General features: G+C 39.6%; 1 protein-coding gene across 1 annotated transcript in view; it reads left to right on the forward strand.

The window, feature by feature from the left end:
• Window positions 1–20,795, forward strand: part of TMTC1 (transmembrane O-mannosyltransferase targeting cadherins 1) — a 302,591-nt gene that overhangs the window by 135,312 nt on the left and 146,484 nt on the right. Inside the window, exons 6-7 of the mRNA XM_047787300.1 lie at window positions 1,565–1,646; window positions 4,404–4,507. Of these exons, the coding sequence (XP_047643256.1) occupies window positions 1,565–1,646; window positions 4,404–4,507 (186 nt within the window). The remainder of the gene's footprint in view (window positions 1–1,564; window positions 1,647–4,403; window positions 4,508–20,795) is intronic.

Raw genomic sequence — 20,795 nt, forward strand, 5'->3', positions numbered from 1 at the left:
CTTGCTCTGTCAAGGGACCTCAAGTGCAGATGTTAAGAGATTCTGGGGAACTTTTCCTTTGAGGAAAAATTGGACTAAGAAAAGTAAGAGGAGTCCCCATTGTGGCTCAGTGGGTTAAGAACCTGACGTAGTGTCCATGAGGATGCAGGTTCAATCCCTGGCCTTGCTCAGTGGGTTAAGGGTCTAGCTTAGCTGCAAACTGCAGCCTAGGTCACAGATGGGGCTTGGATCTGGTGTTGCTATCATTGTGGCTGTGGTGTAGGCCAGCAGCTGCAGCTCTGATTCAACCCCTAACCTGGGAACTTCCATATGCCACACATGTGGCTCTAAAAAGAAAAAGAGAAAAGTGAAAAAGGACAGGGGAAATAAGGATGAGTTAGGAAATGCTTGCTGGATTATGTGGTTTGCTTTAACTTTTTTAAATCCTATACTTTCTTTAAAATACGGAAAATTGCCTGTAGGTGAAAAGGACTTGGTTTAGGTTTTCCTAGAGATTGTGGACAGCCTTCTCTTGCTTCCCTTTCATTGTTTTTATTAAAACCAGCCAGTCACATGGCTTATATGTAGATATATACAGCTCTCACTTGTACACCTGAGTCAGCTATGGCAGATGCAGGGTCCACACAGGTTCCTCCCTTTCTAGAAGTGACATTCTTGCAATGTAGTTTCATTCAAAAGGTCATAGGCAGGTGGGGAAATTATCCATTGTGTATGGGTGAGCTCTGGTACCCACACTGATGCTTGATAACTTGGTTACCTTAGATAAATTACTTAACTTCACACAACCTTAGCATCCTTTTTTAATGATTGACACTTTTGAGATCTTTTGTGCATGGAAGACCTTGTACCTCTCAAAGAACATTAGATAGGCAAATGAACTCTTGCTTAAGATCATCCTTGTCTGGAGTTCCTATTGTGGCGCAGTGGAAACTAATCGGACTGGGAGCCATGAGGTTTTGGGTTCAATCCCTGGCCTTGCTCAGTGGGTTAAGGATCCAGTGTTGCTGTGAGCTGTGGTGTAGCTCACAGACGCGACTCAGATCTGGTGTTGCTGTGGCTGTGGTGTAGGCTGGCAGCTGTAGCTCCCATTAGACACTTAGCCTGGGAACCTCCGTATGCTGAGGGTGTGGCCCTAAAAACAGCAAAAACAAACAAGAAAATTATCGTCCTTGCGACCAGTGTAATAACGTAGTTATCAGAATGCCTGGGTTATCTGGAATTAGATGGGATAGTCATATTGATAGCTAACTGTGCTAGGTTCAGTTCTATATATTATCACATTTATTCCTTACAACTTTCCTATGAAGCAGATGCTACTATTATCCCCTCTTTTATAAGTGAGAAAAATGAGTGTGCAGAGATTAAAAACTCATTCGAGATCTTCCAGAGCATAAGTAGTGAAGCTGGAGGATTGAAATCTTCAAGGTCTGGCTCTCGAAGCCATGTTCTTAGCTATGACCCTTTCCAGCCTTCACTGGCACTAGAGGCTGTTTGCATGGAAAGAGAAATGTAGGTGTGGGGACTCTGGCTCTTACAGAACATGTTTTTTTCTTTCCCATTTTAGGTATCTGACAGCAAGCAGCAATAGAAATTTCCTGCTTACCATGAGGCCATTCTTAAAAAGAGCCATCCTGGTCATTAGTTATGTAAGTATATATATGCTTCTGAAATATCTGATAAGAAATATTTCACTGTAATGTGACTCAAACACATGATCCACATTGTTGAACAGAATTAGCAATAGATCCTAACATGATCTTAAGATCAAAGAGTTAACATGTCACACATGTTACAAAGCTTTGGAAGCTATGTATGAAAGCATTCTAAGGATATGTGAACTCAGTGACACCCACAGAATTAACTGTAATATTTCATGAGTCCACTTCAGGGTGCTGGTCTCTGCAACACATACCTGGCTGTATCAGTTATCTATTGCTGCATTACTAACCACCCCAAAAGGTAGTGGCTTAAAACAACCATATAGCTGCCATAAATGCTTTAGTTTGGGCAGCATCCAGCTGGCTAATTCTTCTCTTCATCATGATTTTTTTGCTGGGGTTGCTCAAGCAGGTTTGTGCAGCTCCCTGCTGGGCTAGGTCACCTCTTTGTTATAATTAGTCCTCTAGAGCCTCTCCCTGTGGCCGCCGTCTCTGGAGGAAGGGACAGGACCTCTTGACAACATGACAGCTGGATTCTAAAAGGAAAAACCAAAAGTTGCAGGCCCTCACAAGGGTTGGGCCCAGAAATGACACAGTATTTCTTTTATCGTATTCTGTTAGTCAATGCAAGTCATAAGACCAGCTTTAAGGGGAGGAGCAGGTGACTCCATTCTTGATAGGAAGAGCAGAAGGCACATGCAAAGAGGGTAGGACTTCTCGGTGGCCCTCTTTGGTGACTGTCACATTAATCATCCTCATACACTGTTGACTGTTTCCATTGAAGGAGACTAGGAGACCAGGCTTTCACACTGTTGCTGTTTCTCATAAATTCCCTGTCCAGACTTATCATGAATTTTGATAGGAAACTTATGAAAACATTTTTGAATCATAATGTTAACAGTTAATGTGATTTTTTTTTCCTTAGCACTAAATATTTTTGAATTAATGTTAATAGTTAATGTGATTTTTTTTCTTGCATGTTTATGCAAGATGAATATGCAAAAACTGAATGAGGTGGTGAGCCTTGAACAACTCCAATGAAAGGGCCAGAAGATTTCTCAAAAGAATTCCCCAGTATCTTTGCATAAAATTAGGGAGATTCAACAGCTTTTTCAGAAGTTATTCATTTTCGTAGAGTTGTTTGGAAATGCAAGGAATCTGGCATTATTTCTGTGAAGCAGCCCCACACCTCCTGGTATAGGGCACTTAATTCCTTTAGGCAGTTCAGGGAGAGGTTAAAAAGCTTTTCCTGAGTCTCTTGGGTCTTAATTGCCTTCAGGTCAAAACAGTCTACAAGTGGTATAAATATTCTGTTCCCTCCCAGTAGTTTAGGAAATTCATATTCTTTTAGGAAACTCTTCCAGTTACTTTTATAGTTAACATTTGCCACTGTAATATGCTTAAGAATTTAAATTTAGTTTGTGTACATGTTAATTAAGATGATTTTTAATTGCTGCCTGGGCTTTTTTTTCTTTTTATAGCCGCACCTGTAGCATATGGAAGTTCCTTGGCTAAGGCTTGAATCTGAGCTGTAGCTGCTGGCCTACACCACAGTCACACTGACGTTGGATCCAAGCTCCATCTTCAACCTACACAGCAGCTTGCGGCAATGCCAAATCCTTAACCTCCTGATCAAGCTCAGGGATTGAACCTGCATCCTCACAGACACTGTCGGGTTATTAACCCCCTGAGCCACAACAGAAACTCATGCCTGGGCATTATTTACTGCTGATATGCTTTTGACTGACAAAATACATGCATTTCAGGTTTTTGGATTTGGGATCCCTTATATAAAAAGTATTCATGAAATAAGTCAGTGAATGTTATGGAAAAAGTCCAGCCTAAACTACTGCCCAATATTAATTCTTTAGTTTTATTCAGGCAGAGATTTCCCTCTGACTTTAACAGAAACAATGTGATTGGTCATATTGAAATGGGAATTACATCTCAAAAGTCTGTGTGGATGGATTCTTCTATAAACAAAACTCATCCCACAGAAGTGGCCCTGACCTCTGGTTTTCTTACCCACCTTTGCAACAGAATAACACCATTCAGTGGTAAAATTTCATGGAATGACACAAAAGATGTTCCTTGGTGTTGCTGAAATAACCCTTCATGAAGGGTCTGCTTTAGAGCATTCAAGGGCTGGAGCATCTCCAAAGTGTTTATTCAGGACACGAAGTATCATCTGTTTTACTTTAAGGTCACTTTCATGAGGCTGCGTGAGTGGAATCATTAAGAAATTGGGCATTGGGAGTTCCTTTGTGGTGCAGCAGGTTAAGAATCCGGAGTTATCATTGCAGTGGCTCAGGTCGTTGCTATGGTGTGGGTTCAGTCCCTGGCCTGGGAACTTTCAACTTCTGGATCTTGCAATTTACTAACTGTGGGCTTCTGGGCAGATTACCTCTAAGCTTCAGCTTCCTCATCTACCTCTAGGGTTGAGAGGTCTCAGGTGGGTGGAAAGCCTTTAGTGGATAACTGTGGGTAACAGCTAGGAAGAGCTTGAAACTGACAGCTGTATTAAGATTTGATTTGCTTGCCTCCTCCTCACACCTTCGTTGTTCACGCTTCCCTCTACTCAACTATTTCCATCTTTCCTACAATGTTAGGATTTTATAGAAATGTTCACCAGAAAAAAATACATTTAGAACAAAATATTTGTATAGCATCTGAAAGTATCCTCCAGAAAGGAGGCTCATCCCCAGCAATCAATGATTTTCTTACCAAACCTGTTCTTCTCTGAAGGTAATTGTTGTTCTGTACTTCCGCCTGTGGATAATGGGAGGATCTATGCCCCTCTTCTCAGAGCAGGATAATCCGGCTTCATTTTCGCCTTACATTCTTACAAGGTCAGTAGAAGTTTTTTTTTTTTTTTGCTTTACTTGATATTTATCAGATTGTTTAAAATAATCTTAAATGATATATTGGCTTTGCATTTTAAGGAAAGGAAGGTTGTGTTCTCTTCAGGGTATGTGGAGAAAAGAAACACCTGTTTAGATATTTGGCAGTCTTTTCAACAATTGGTGCTGTTATGTCAGTATTATTAGTAGTATTCTCATATTGCCATGTTTGCTTACTCAACAAGCATCTATCGTAGCACTTATCTGTAATATCTATTGAGTGGCCCTGTGTCACATGTTATAGGACAATGCACTGACGGGTGTGTAGAGGTTGATTAGATATCACAACTGTTTGTAAGATTAAAATCAGCGGAGGGGGTTCAGTGGCGCAGTGGATTAAGAATCCAATTGCAGTGGCTCGGTTGCCTAGGAGTCATGGGTTTAATCCCCTGACGGGCACAGTGGGTTAAAGGATTCAGCGTGGCTGCAGCTGCAGCTCAGATTCAGTCCCTGGGCTGGGAACTTCCATATTCTGTGGGTGCAGCCATTAAAAAAAAAAAAAAATCAGTGGTAAAGTTGAAAATGACTAAGTCAGTTATATCGTATTTGTCCTTAAGAGATGCAGAGATTGTGGATCAAGAAGTGATGTCAACCAGTAGCTCTTGTTCATTGAGATGGCTTTTAATTCCTTATCTATTCAATTTGCTGTGATGGTGTACTTCTGAGGCTTTCAGATATAATTATATTTAATTTTCATAATTTTTTTCAGGGTGTATTATTGCTACAATGTTTATGTGTTAAGGTGGGCTGTTCTTAAATTTTCATGGTTTTATATTATATACTTTTTAATATCTTAATCATTATTGTGATAGTAACCTTCACTTTTCTGTGTTTGCAAAGTCATAATAAATTGTAAGCCTCAACCTAGAGCACATTTATAGTTTTGGCTTATATTTCTTAGGGATGAGAGATTGTTGGAGTTTGTTTTTATAAGCCAGACAATGATCTTTACTTTAATTCACTTATTTACCTTATATATATATATATATTTTTTGTCTTTTTGTTGTTGTTGTTGTTGCTATTTCTTGGGCCGCTCCCGCGGCATATGGAGGTTCCCAGGCTAGGGGTCGAATCGGAGCTGTAGCCACCGGCCTACGCCAGAGCCACAGCAACGCGGGATCCCAGCCGCGTCTGCAACCTACACCACAGCTCACGGCAATGCCAGATCGTTAACCCACTGAGCAAGGGCAGGGACCGAACCCGCAACCTCATGGTTCCTAGTCGGATTCGTTAACCACTGCGCCACAACGGGAACTCCTACCTTATATTTTTTAATGGATAAATTCTTGGCATTGTATGTTCTTCTTCTCTGTGCTTAATGTTTTCTTCCTTTTTAAAGACTATTTCCCATTGAAAAACAATACCTTCCAATTGGACCCATTTTTGTAATAAATATTATGTCACAATTGGTTTTAGTACTTGTAACATATTTGTATTTAAAAACCTTGAATATGCCTTCAGAAATCATATGGTATACAGCCTCTAGTTTTGGCTTATCCCATTGAAGTAGTCTGGAGCCTTAAAATCTATGTCATATTTTTCAAAATGTTGTTTAATTAGTCTGTTAATTAAGTTTAACATCACTAGCCCAGCTTTTTGTTAATATTGCAATCTACCTGTCCTTTTTAGGTTTCTTTCACTAGCTCCCTGTCTGGATATTTTTAGCTCATTGATAAATTGTTTCAGGTTCTGTAGGTCCTTACATGGCTATTTTCTTCCTTTTAGAGAAAAACCAACTTTGCTAGATCTTATTCTTGCTAATGGCTCCTTTTCCTTTAGCCTTCAGTTGGTTTCCCACTAAGCTTTCTTGTCTGCTAAATTTGAGTGTTCATTCTTTATAGTTAGATGCAGCCTGTTTCCTGAGCTTACCAGTCTCTGAAAGCCAAGCTGCAGAGTCAAAGGAGATACCAGATGAAAACAAGAACAGATTTGTTTTCAACTCACCAACCAATCATTTCATCCATATAGCTCTGTCATCGGCAAACCCACCTGGCTCCACAGTCCTTGGTGTAAGGACAAGGTGCCTTTGGTCTCTGGCTCACTGCCCTCCTGTCTGTACGATCTTCGCTGCCAGGGGGGTAAAGTTCATTTTTATTCCTGCTAGTGGCCAAAAAATTTATTTGGTGGAACCTCTGGCAAAATTAGAACCTTGGGCCAGTCATTTGCCAGGATCTGCCTTTCACGTCCAAAGCATTTATATTCTTTTTCTGCAGGACCTCTTACACATTTCATCCAGGACTTTCTGTTTGCAAATCCATCAGCGTGACTATTCTCAGGCAATTTGGCCAATTTAAAGTGATAGAGCAGAATATCCTAACACCTTTATATTCTTCCTCTTAAAAATCAAACAACAAACACATCTTTCCATTCTTGTGTTTCATACTTACAATACGTAGATACCCTGGGACATTTCAGTGACAGTTGCTCTAAATGGCTTTTCGTATTCCTCTAAGATAGCTGCATTATAATTGGCTTTTTGGAGCATCTGGAAAATTGTCTTTAATTCCTTTCCTGGGTAACATTTCTGCTCTGCTTGTGCAATTGTTTGACCTCTGGTATAATGATGATTCTTAACCTGGATTGCATTAGTCTGTTTCCAATTCTGTTGGTTTTTTTTTTTTTCTTCTTTTTCATCAGCTGTGCAATTTAGCTATGATGTGTTTGGCACTGTAAGTCTGTCTTTACCAATCACAGGTTTGTCATTCAGCTCTGTCCATCTGTCTCATTAATGCTTCACCTCTTTTATGGGATTTATAAACTGAACAACTTTCATGGCGTCTTTGCATCTGTCTTGTAAGAATATCCTTCTTTTCCTGTGATGATTGCTGTCGTTATTAATTACTTGTTGTTTTAAAAACATCCTAAGAGCTTTTCAGAGTTGCTCAGTCTACTCTGTTTTTTTACTGTGTTTGCAAATGACTAGAGTTCTGAGATTCCTTTTCTTTTAGATGATCTATTTACATGTATTTAGCGAAGAGGAAATTCTTGCCATTTCCTGCTTAACAAAACTGAGATGTAAAATCATTGTGATGTGCTTATGTGAAACTTCGTTAAGAAAAATTAACCAGGGAGTTCCTTTGTTGTGCAGCATGTTAAGGACCTGAGGCTGTCACTGCTGTGGCTCAGGTCACTGCTGTGGTGCAGGTTTGATCCCTGGCCCATGAACTTCCACATGCCATGGGCATGTGGCCAAAAAAAAAAAAAAAAGAAAAGAAGAAAAATTGTCTAACACATGGAAATAAGACAAAAGATGACTGTGACATTCACTGTAATGTATTGTCTAAGAGGAATGTTGGTTGACTCATTATTTACTGTATTTTACAACTCTGTCAACTTAGAATTTTACAACTCTGTCAACTCAGAAATCTGAGAGGTGTCATTATTTATTTTTTTTCTAATAGAAAATAAAACTTCAAATGTTAGTTTTATGGTCTTGCAGGACAGTGAACAAGTCTGTGTCTAATTTGCCAATTTCTTTCCTTTTTATTTTTCATAAACTATGAAAACCCTAATTTTTCAAATTTATGTATATCAGAACATATATATTTATATATTATCCGTTTATATCTGTATTTAACAACAGCTTTGAGATATAATTTACATGCCATACTATTCATCTATTTATAGTACACAATTCAGTGGCCCTTAATAGACCCACAGTGTTGCACAACCATCATAACAATCAAATTTATAACATCTCCCCCAAAGGAAACCTCATATTCATTAGCAGCCACTCCCCATTTCACCCCAGCCCCCAGCCCAGGGCAACTATTGATCCACTTTTTAATCTCTACTGTATTACTTATTCTGGACATGTTATATCAGTGGAATCATATGATGTATGATCTTTTGTGACTGGCTTCTTTTACTTGGCAAAATGTGTTTAAGAGTCACTGTGTTGTAGCATACCTATATCAACATGTATTTCTTTTTTATCCTGCAGTAGAATGCTCTTGTAGAGATACGTCATTTTCATTTTACTGTCTCTTGATGGACATTTGGTTTGTTTCTACTTTTTGGCTATTATGTACAGTGCTGCTATGAACATTCATGTGCAAGTTTTTGTTTAAATGTATGTTTTCATTTCTCTTGTATATGTATCTCTTGTATCAAGGAGTGGAATTGCCAGGTCATTTGTGTTAACTTTAGATTTAACTTTTTGAGGAATCGCCAGACTGTTTATCAAAGCAGTTTCACCATTTACATTTTTGCCAGCAGTGTGACAATTCCATTTTCTCCACATCCTCATCAGCACTTGTCTTTTTGATGATCTTTCTGTTGTGTTGTTGTTTCAATTGTAGCCATACAAGTGGTGTGCAATAGCATCTCACTGTGTTTTTGTTTGTTTGTTTGCTTTGCCTTTTAGGGCCATACCCACGGCATACGAAGCTTCCCAGGCTAGGGGTCTAATTGGAGCTACAGCTGCCAGCCTATACCACAGCCACAGCAACACCAGATCCTAGCTGCATCTGCGACCTCCACCACAGCTCACAGCAATGCAGATCTTTAACCCACTGAGCAAGGCTGGGAATCATACCCACAACCGCATGGTTCCTAGTCAGATCTGTTTCCGTTGCACCATGACAGGAACTCCTCACTGTGGTGCTGATTGGCATTTCCCAAGGACTAATGATGTTGAACACCTTTTCATGTGCGTATTAGACATTTCTACATCATCTTTGGAGAAATGTCTCTTCAGAGCCATTGTCCAGTTTTTAATTGGGTTATCTTTTTATTATTAAGTTGTAGTCATTCTTTATGTATTCTAATATGATATTTATATATTCTAGATATATGATTTATAAACTTTTTTTTAACCTTTCTGAAGATTGTTGTTTCATCTTCTTGGTGGTATCCTTTGAGGCACAAAAGTTTTCAATTTCAATGAAATCCAATATACTTGTTTTTCATTGTTATTGCTTATGCTTTTGGTATTACATCTAAGAAGATTTTGCCCAACTCAGATTACTCTTTTAAGCTGGCTTTGTCAAGTATCTGATTTCCTTATTAATAAGTTACACAAACTGTTAGTCTTCAGTGTGTATTTATACAAGGATTATGTTTTTAATATTTTTTAAATTGTCCTTTCATGCAGTTAATGTTAACAGCAGTTTGAAGGACATTTAGAATTTGGTTTCTTATTCTTGACCATTAAGCATGTCCAATCAACAAGGGTAGATCCATATAGAATGGGGGGGGCATTATTATTCAGAATACACTGGCATCAAGCTCTTAACCTCTTTGACCTTCCATTTACCCCAAACACTCAGATTGTATTAACTGTCAGTAATTCTATGTGACTGTTCAATAATTTTTCCAATCTGTAATTGAGATTATGTGGAGGAGATTCCCATCGTGGCGCAGTGGTTAACAAATCTGACTAGGAACCATGAGGTTGCTGTTCGATCCCTGGCCTTGCTCAGTGGGTTAAGGATCTGGCATTGCCGTGAGCTGTGGTGTGGGTCACAGATGCGGCTCAGATCCTGCGTTGCTGTGGCTCTGACGTAGGCCCACAGCAACAGCTCTGATTCGATCCTTGACCTAGGAACCTCCATATGCTGTGGGTGCAGCCCTAGAAAAGATTAAAAAAAAAAAAAAGAGATTGTGTGGATCAGCTGAATGGCATGACATTAAAGTGTACATGTTTCTGCTTTGACTTGAGAAGAAAAGTGTCAGTAGACGTTGAAGAATAAAGGAAATACTGTATTTTGATTGCACAACTTTTGACAAGCAAGTTTAAGAAAATTTTGCCCTATTTCCAAATCCTTCCATCCCACATGGAATTTCTATAGAAACAAAAATGAGAAGGGGATTTTTTTGTTTGTCTTTTTAGGGCCGCACCTGTGGCATATGGAAGTTCCCAGGCTAGTGGTCTAATTGGAGCTGCACCTGTTGGCCTATGCCACAGTCAGAGCAACGCAGGGTCTGAGCTGCATCTGTGACCTACACCATAGCTCACAGCAATGCCAGATCCTTTAACCTATTGTGCAAGGCTAGGGCTCACACCTGTATCCTCATGGATACTAGTCAGGTACATTTCTGCTGAGCCACAACAGGAACTGTGCTAGAAGTTTTCATCAGAGGTAAAAGGGAATGACTGGAGACAAAAACTCTCTACTAGAAGAAAGAGAAAAAACCCAAAACAAAATGAAACAGGTTAGCCGTTCAGGAAATTTGAAATTGGAAAAATTTAAAAATGGATTTGAGAGTGGAAAGGGGCTAGAGCTAAGGATTGCAGGTGGCTTTGGAGTAGGAATCCCAACTCAAAGTCAAAACCACAAACAAGTGAGTGTGGGGAGAGACAGAGAGTGGGGCTAAGGACCAGAGTAATTATCTAGATCTTTGCTGTCCTCTATAGGAGCCACAAGCCACATAAGGCTACTGGCTAATCTGGATTGAGATGCACTTGTAAGTTATAAAGAAAGTACACACAGGATTTTCAAGACAAAATTCTATAAGAATAGAAGAATGCAAGCTATCTCATTGATCATTGTATATTGATTATCCTATTAATCACATATAGGTTGAAATATATTTGAGTATATTCATTGAAACAAAATATATTAAATTAAATCACCATGTTTCATTTTCTTCTTTTTAATGTAGCTAATTAAAAAAACTGAAATTATGCATGCTTCTGTTATATTTCTGTTGGATAGCGCCAGCCTAGAATAAGCACTAGAGTTCTTGGCTCGGCTCTAGGAGAAGGAAGGACTGGTGGGCTGGTGAGGAGTTGTTGGACAGGGGAGCAGCACAGTGTACTCTGCAGCTTTTCTCTGCCTCAGGTTTGGGTGGTTTCTTCTAAACTGCGCACTTGTGTCTAACTCAAGCTGATTCTGAGTGGTTGGAGGATTTTCATTGTGATGACTTAGTTCCATCTGAAAAACAAAATCCTAAATTACCACCCCAAGTTATGCCCTCACTGAAGCCATCCTGGGCTTTATGATTTTACTCTAGCCAGCTTGCCAAATCTGCATGTGTCTCAAACACATTTGTCACTCATGTTAAAATATTACTGCTGGAGTCCAGTGTGTAAAGATTTTGTTTCTGGGGTTTTGGTAGAACTTGCATTTGAGAGGTGTTGGGATAGGTTTCTGTGCAGCTTGTTCTGTCATAGAATTGTCATCTACCCCAGGAATTATTTATCTGTTTTTATGTATCTCTTTAGAAATATGATACTTTGGGAGTTCCTTGGTGGTACAGAAAGTTAAGGATCCAGCATTGTCACTGCTGTGGCTAGGGTTGCTGCTGTGGTGTAGGTTCAGTCCCTGGCCTGGGAGCTTCCATATGCCATGAGCACAGCCAAAAAGAAAAAAGAAAAATTCAGTCTTGATATTCAAACTTGTAAATCTTGAATTAAACATAAAAAATGCCTGAGTTAAGTATGGCTTCCACAAAGCACTGGAGCCTGCAGGAGAGATAACATTATGTTTCCACTAAGGCCCCTGCCTGCTGCCTAGTAATTGGTTTTCTGTCTTAACCAGATTTGAAGGGGGCAGAACATAAGGCAGTATGTACTTGATGGTAGAAGTATTGCCTTTCTAATATTGAATATGGTTGTCTTTCAAATTCAAGAAAGAGATAGAATAGGATTTTCAGTGAACATAAGGCCCCCTATCAGCATCATGTTTTTTCATGAGGTGTGATCCTGGATAAGCAGGTAGAATATTATTTGCTTAAGTGGGTAGATCTGTTTCAGCTGTTCAGTTATACAGGCAAAAGCTTACTTTATAGGAAGGCATCAAGATATGAAATAATAAGATGAAGCTAGAACTCAGCATCCTCCTTTTTTAAAATTAAAATATAGTTGATTTATAATGTTTCTTCAATTTCTGTTCTACAACAAAGTGACCCAGTCCTCCTTGTAAAGAAGCTTCTTTTTCTGTCTTCCCATTTTCAGTTGATTGTTTCAAAGAGGTCCAAAACCTTAGGTATTAATAGTTACAGCTTAGGGCACTGTGTCTTAACTAATGTTTATAGCCCTTAAAGCCCTTTACACAGGAGCTGAGTCAAAATAAACTCTGAGGGCATTGAATGAAAAATTAACTTACTCTGAAAAACAAACAAAAACACTGTGCTTAAAGATAGCTGGGCCCAAATCACTGCTCTGTTCTGTGTTAGGAGGGCCTCCATACATGAAACTGAAATTATCCTGACTTTTAAAGCAGCAGTCACCCAACTAGAGTGAATATCAGAGTTACCCAGAGAAGCATGGTAGAAATAAGATTTTCTGGTTCAGGTTGCAGAAATTCTGATTGAAGAGGCCCCAAGGTTGGGTGCAATACTCTGTCTTTGACTAGCAACCTGATTGTTTTGGGGAGGAAAATGGGCAGCATTACCCTTTTTGAAACCTTCAGGTGTGAACTGTGTCCTCTGTAGCTGAGGAACTCTCTACAGGGTGGGTGTTGACCCCATCATATATGTTGTATTATGTTCTTAGAAAAATAGCTTAGGGATCAAAAAGATTGTCAAGGTCATTTGACACTCGATCGTAGTAATTCTCCCTAGAAAAGGAAGGGAAGAAATACAGGAAGAGGAAAGAGGAAGAAATCAGAAGACGGAGACCGTGAAGATAGCAAATCCTGCCTGTGAATTAGGGAGCAGAATTGGAAAATGTGGGTCTGGTTCACTTATGGATGCCTTACTGCCTGAAGAAAATATATAATCCTTTAAATGTACTTATTATGTTTCCATTACAATATTAAATCTGTGAGACGGTGATGAAAATTAGAGAGACAGTTCTTTTATTTTTTGCTAACAATGGACCATAAAGGCAAAAATTGCTTTTCACAATGAATAAAATGCCAAATCCAAGTTTTTTATTTGAGCCTTCTCTTTCTTGCTGTGTGATGCTCTAATAAACATTTCCATCAGTGCAGTCATCTGTTTATTGTGCTATAGAGGAGGTTTCATACTGGCTTTAAGCTTGTCAGCTCTGCTTCAACTAGAAGCTTGTTTTTTTGTTTGTCTTTTTGCCTTTTCTAGGGCTGCTTCTTGCAGCATATGGAGGTTCCCAGGCTAGGGGTCTAATTGGAGCTGTAGTTGCCGGCCTTCACCAGAGCCATAGCCATGCAGGATCCGAGCTGCATCTGCAGCCTACACCACAGCTCATGGCAACACCGGATCCTTAACCCACTGAGCAAGGCCAGGATCAAACCCACAACCTCATGGTTCCTAGTCGGATTCGTTAACCACTGCGCCACAACGGGAACTCCTGTTTGTTTGTTTGTTTGTTTGTTTTAACAAAAGCTCAAGTTTATCCAGATTGCACTGTTTAAGGATTAAGTCAGAATCTCAAGCAGGGGTTTCTCCATGAGATACCAATATTTGACCCATCGTATTTCCTTTCACTTCTCTACATTAATAAAGGAGTGCTAACAAATGGAACATTGTAAATCAACTGCATTTCAATTTTCATTGAAGGCTGTATGATGCCGTGGAGAATTATACATGCAGCCAAAAAAACCCTGTCCTGTGTGCAAGGTTTCCTTCGGTCCTCCTGAAGGACATTGAACAAGTCTGCCTCCTTAAGGCTCTTTCCCTTGCTGCAAGAATGAGGCTAACACCCACTTCATAGAGACTGAGTTGGGGTCAGATCATCTTTATATGCAAAGACTTTGTAAGATAGAAAGTGCTGTACATGTTGAAGTACATGGATGTGGTTCATTACTAGGCCACCAGGATTCTGTGTGGCACCTGTAACCCCACACCTCATGCATAGTGAGCAGTCAGTCTATTTGTTCAATGGAAATGACACGTGTGCTATATGAGAAGAAAGTATTGGTTTGAAGTAAAGATGTTAAATACCTTATAGGCTTAGACACAATCTAGGTAAGAAATGAACCCAGTGTATATTTCACAGAAGGCATTATTTCCTTTTTTATGGATAAATGGGTAAGAAATTTGTCGCTGACATTCTTTTCATGTTGAAATCCTGTATTTTCTGCTTGGAGAAAACAGTCTGTTAATAAGATAGCTATGTCACTGGTGCATTGAAAAGATCAAAGAGACTTAATGATATTTCAGATTTACCTTACAGTTTATCCATGGTAACAAGAGTTCTCATTTCAGCTGTATGCATTGCAATTTAAATGCAAAATTAAAAAAGTAAGCCTAGCAGAGCTTCCTAATGATGCTGTGTGACAAATGAGGGGAGTAAGTGCCTGTACTCAGACACCCCTCTTTGCTGGATGATGTCCTAGGAGCCAGCTTTTCATGAGGTGCTGAGGGGGTTACACAAGGGCAGGGCCTTCAGTTCTGTGTCCTTCACCTCCAAGCCTAGACAACTGGAAACCCAGCACCTATCTTTTATGGGACTAGCAAAATATATGGCTGCTTCAGCCTAAAATAGAGATATCAAATTCAAATATTTGCATATTTTTAGGCATTATTTTAAATCAGGTTAATTTCTCTTTTAAAGTTCTTATTATGGGGTAGTTGATTTACAGTGTTAAAGTTCTATTATGGGGTAGTTGATTTACAGTGTTAAAGTTCTATTATGGGGTAGTTGATTTACAGTGTTAAAGTTCTTATTATGGGGTAGTTGATTTACAGTGTTATGCCAATTTCTGCTGTACAGCAAAGTGACCAGGCATAGACATGTATACATTCTTTGTCTTATTTTATCTTCCATCATGTTCTAACCCAAGAGATTGGATATAGTTCCTCGTGCTGTACAGTAGGACCTCATTGCTTATCCATTCAAAATGCAATAGTTTGCATCTCCCAAATTCCCAGGTTAATTTCTTAAAGCCCATCTCTTTCAAGAACTGGTTGCTGAGGAAATCACTATCAACAAGATTCAGCCCTGACCCAGAAGGAGATTCTCTTTTATTAGGAAGGCCGGCATGTTACGTGACAGTTACAGGGCAGTGTGTTAGCCCCAAACCCAGGGAGGGGGAGGTGACAGGGCTTGTCAGAGGAAGGGACATCAGTATTGGGACCTGAAGGATTAGGAGTTGGAGTTTGGCCACGCTGTGAGAGTTGATTCCAAAAGACGAGGTGAGCAAATGGGGGGCCACTCTCAGGAATTTGAAATCTAAGAGTGGGACAACTGTCCGTGAAGACTGAAGTGACAGGTGTATGAAGGCAAGAGGAAAGGAGGGCTGGGCAGCTCTGATCACCGTGCCCTAGTCTCAGGGATGAGAAGCATGAAAGGGAAACCCATGAGCAGAGGGGGCAGACAGAGCAAAGAATAGTAGGAGAAGCAGGGCAGCTGTGAACAAGGCCTGTGGCTCAGAGAGAAGGCTTGCCCATCTTGTAGATGCTTGGTTCTGCTTCCCATGAAGCCTGGGTATCCTCTTAGTTTCCTGTCTTCAGATTCTTATGGGAATTTTTAAAAATTCTTCTGGTTTGATTAGACCCTTGGTCCAGAAGAACTTTAAAAACACGACACAATGAGAAACTGGCTGGGAAGCCCTTTGGATCCCTTTTCCTGTTTCATAAGTGGTGGGAGATGTCTTGTCATCTCTGTTCATTCCCAGTTACTAAAGCATCAAGTATTCAGTGCTACTGAGGGGTCTTTGCCCCAGAACACCCCCAAGGGTGGGCTGCTGCACTTGTCTGGCACCTTCTCTTCTGTTGGCACCAAGGAGCTAGGGGATGAGGGCTGTAGATCCTTCTATGCCTTCTTTGCCTGCTCCTCGGCTGGGATTGCCTTGTGGCTTTCTGTCCTGGTGGGCCTTCAGGTCTTCTTCTAGTCACCCCTTCCTTGTTTACAGATGATTTTCTTTGATTTCCTTAATTTTTATTTCTTTTTAGGGCTGAACCATGGCATATGGAAAGTACCCAGGGTAGGGGTCGAATTGGAGCTGCAGCTGCTGGCCTATATCACAACCACAGCAGTGCCAGATCTGAGCCTCATCTGTAACCTACACCACAGCTCACAGCAATGCCAGATCCTTAACCCACTGATCGAGGCCAGGGATCGAACCCCTGTCTTCATGGATATTGGTCGGATTGGTTTCCACTGTGCCACAATGGGAACTCCCTTGATTTCCTTTTCTTTTGCATCTTTTTTGTTCCAAATTAACATTGTGACATTTATCCAGGTCGTTTCATTCATCCTCATTGCTGAATTGATTTCCAGTTAATAAATATATAAAAATATAGGTATCCATTTAATTATAGATGGACGTCTGCGTTGCTTCCAGATTGGGGCTGTTAAGAATAGTGCTGCTGGAGTTCCCATTGTGGCTCAGCGGGTTAAGAACCCAACATAGTGTCTGTGAGGATGTGGGTTTGATCCCTGGCCTCGCTGGTGGGTTAAGGATCTAGCATTGCCACAGGCTTTGCTGTAGGTCACAGATGCAGCTCAGATCTGGTGTTGCTGTGGCTGTGGCGTAGGCTGGCAGCTGAAGCTTCGATTGGACTCCTAGCCCAGGAATTTTCATATGCCTCAGGTTTGGCCATTAAAAAAAAAAATAGTGCTGCCCAAGACATGTAAACAACCTAAATGTCCATCAACAGATGAATGGCTAAAGAAAGAAGACATGGTGGGTGTGTGTGTGTGTGTGTGTGTGTGTGCGCGTGCACGCACATGTGTGTGATGGAATATTACTCAGCCACGAAAAAGAATGGAATAATGCCACTTGCAGTAACATGTGTGGACCTAGAGAGTATCACACTAAGTGAAGTAAAGTAGACAGAGGACAAATATCATATGATATCACTTATATGTGGAATCAAAAAAAAAATGATAGAAAACAAACTTTTTTACAAAGCAGAAATAGACTCACAGACATAGAAAACAAACTTATGGTTACCAAAGGGGAAGAGAGGGGAGCAAATTAGTAGTGTGAGATTAACAGATACACACTGCTATATATAAAATAGATGAACAGCAAGGACATATTGTATGGCACAGGGACCTACATTCAATATCCATACACCAAAATGGAAAAGAATATGAAAAAGAATATGTACATATATATAAATGAATCACTTTGCTGTACACCTAAAACAGTATAAATCAACTATACATCAGTACTTTCTTTTAAAGAGTAATGCTACCTTGAAAAATCTTGCAAATCTTTTTGATTAACATATATGTGCTGCCCTGGTGGGTGTGAACTTAGGGGTAGAATTGCTAAGTACGTATTCTGCTTTCATGAAACGGCCTGCATTTCTCCACCATGGTTTTATTAATTCACAGCAGAGTTTCAAAGTTCTGGCTTCTCCACATCCTTATCAACACTTGACCTGATATTTTTCATTTTAGACACTTCAGCGGGAGTCATTTTAAGTACTTTTTACATTCCACATTTTAAATCTTGTACTTTAATTTACCCATATTCTTAACTGCTCTCAGAAAGTGTCATGTTCATTTACAAGTTGAAGCCATTTTTATCAGGGTTTCTTGCCTGGATTCTCTATCAGCCGTCTTCCATCTATTTAAATTATGCATAGGAGTTCCCATCGTGGTGCAGCGGAAGTGAATCCAACTAGGAATCATGAGGTTGCAGTTCGATCCCTGGCTTCGCTCAGTGGGTTAAGGATCCAGTGTTGCCGTGAGCTGTGGTGTAGGTTGCAGACATGCCTTGGATCTGGTGTTGCTGTGGCTCTGACATAGGCTGGTGGCATCAGCTCTGATTATAGACGCCTAGTCTGGGAACCTCCATGTGCCGTGGGTGCAGCCCTCAAAAGACAAAAGACAAAAAAATAAAAATTTTAAATAAATAAATTCTGCATAGATTCTAGGAAGGCTCCCCCCCCCCTTTTTTTTACAGCTGCACCTGTGGCACATGGAAGTTCCTGCGCTAGGGGTAGAGCCACAGCTGCAGGCCTACACCACAGCCACAATAATACCAGACCTGAGCTGCATCTGCGAATTGCACCAAACTTTGTAGCAAGGATGCATCCTTAACCTACTGAGAGAGGCCAGAGATCAACTCCACATCCTCACAGACACTATGTTGGGTTCTTAACCCACTTGAGCCACAACGGGAACTCTAAGGAGAGCATTTCTTAATTTTCCTTTTTTTATAACTCTGTTCTATCTTAAACCTTCACTGAAATTTGAAGTTTATATTTCATTATTACCCAACCACATAATGCGTGAGTGTCTTCTTCCAGCAATGCTGTGTGAAAATGTACACTCTACATTCTAGAGGATGTAGGCTAGCTCTTATCACTCTTCAGCACCTATAAAAGTGCACAGAATACTTATTCAACATTTATGGAATTCATTTTATTTTATTATTTTGTGTTTTTATTTTTTTAATTTTATTAATGTCATTTTATTTATTTATTTATTGATCTCATGTCCAGTGAGAACTTAGTTCAGGAGTTAGCTATATTTGGCTAGTCCTAGAGAAGCTTAAAAGCAGGAGCTACTAATGATGACGATAAGTAGGTTATGCCTGCAAAGGCCTGTCATTATGGCTGGGGCACACTGAGAATGTGGAGACCCTTTCAAAGCATCCATGGAACACAGTAGTTCTGAGGCTAAAAATAGGGGACAGCCTAGGAGGGAGCAGGACTGGTCCTCAACACCCAGTTGACAGAGGTAGAGTTAGGCAGGGTGGGGTGCTCCACTCTGCGGTGATGTGGTTTCTTTATACTGCTGCTGTATTGACAGTGTTAGCCAGTGCGCTTTCCAAGAAGATGCAGTGTGCAGTGCACACAGTGTCTTGTATTTATGAAATGATGGAAGATTCTGCAGGTGAAAGAAAAAGAAGGATCCTTGGAGCAGAAACATTTTTATAGGAAACAAGCCAGTGCTGTACATTTCTGCCTGCAGTGCATGATTTTTTCATAGGTACCTATCATAGGCATCTTTCTAGGACAGGGAACTATGTTGGGTTTGTGTTTTTTCTTAGTCAAAAAGGTTTTTTCAAAGACAAAAAAACAGACTCTATGTATATTTATATACTTAAAGTCCTTTTTTTCTTGATAAAAATGAAGATTTAGATTTAAAGAACTCCACAGTTTCATTAGGTGCCATTTGCTGCCAGTTCCCCACTGGCCTCATCTTCCCTTTCATGTGTTTTGTCCTGAAACCCCTTCATTCTTTCCCGGCTTATCAAGGAAAATGCATGACTAAATTGTTTAAGCTGAACTGCTAACTTTCTTCTGTGCTGGATATTCCATTTCGTTGGCAAGGTATTCTAGTGGCTTTCCTAATAAGTCATTTTATCTTTGCTCCTGCCTTAAAAAAGAAAACCCAGCAGGACAGAGATATTCAATGGATTGTTTTATTTCTTAAATTTTAACAGAAATAAACTATTTGGTTAGTTTGAAATATAATTCATCATCAGGGAGTTAAAGAGAAAAACATCAGATGCTGATTACAGCTAGCTCGACTAGCCCCCTAAAATGTAATTAGCTTTTGGTGTGATTCCATGTGCTTAAATTTGCAAGAAGTTCCCAATGCTGTTTCAGTATTTCAAATAGTATGTAAAATGTTTATTTGCAACATTGATCTCAATTCATAAGCATAAATTGTAGGTAGATGTCTCTGAGTTTCTAGAGACAATATATGTGTGTTAAAAAGGGCAATTCTACTCTTGGCTATATGTATCTCTCTCTCTCTCCCTCTCTCTCTCTCTCACACACACACACACACACAATACTGAGTTGAAAAGATGCATCACCCCAGTGATTCATAGTGTATTATTTAACCAAGATATGGAAACAACCTAAGTGTCTATCAACAGATGAATAGATAAAGAAGCCATAGTATATACTTGGCTATTAAAAAAAACAACAAAATTTTGCCATTTGCAACAACTTAGATGTACCTGGAGGGTAGTGAAATAAACTCAGACAAAGACAACTACTGTGTTAGCACTTACATGTGAAATCTAAAAAGGAAAAGAAACAAATGAATATAACAAAATAGAAACAAACTTAGAGATATAGAGAACAAACTGATTACCAGTATGGAGAGGGAAGAGGGTGGGGCAATTTAGAGGTAGGGGATTAAAAGGTAGAAACTGCTATGTAAAAATAAATAAGCTTCAAGGATATATTGTACAACACAGGGAATATAGCCAATATTTTATAATAATTTTAAATGGAATATAATCTGTAAATTTTTTGAATCACTATGTTGTACATCTGAATCTAATATATTATAAATCAACTATACCTCACTAAAAAGGGGGGGGTTAAAAGTTAATAGTCTTGGGGTAAGTTAATAGTTTTGACCCACCTGCAGGATGAAGTTTCTTTTAGCTCTATGGTTTACTTTTCTTTTTTAACCTATTTTGATTATAATCTATGTCAAAATTCACAA

Source organism: Phacochoerus africanus, chromosome 7 (genome assembly GCF_016906955.1).
Source record: "Phacochoerus africanus isolate WHEZ1 chromosome 7, ROS_Pafr_v1, whole genome shotgun sequence".
Classification (NCBI taxonomy): domain Eukaryota; kingdom Metazoa; phylum Chordata; class Mammalia; order Artiodactyla; family Suidae; genus Phacochoerus; species Phacochoerus africanus.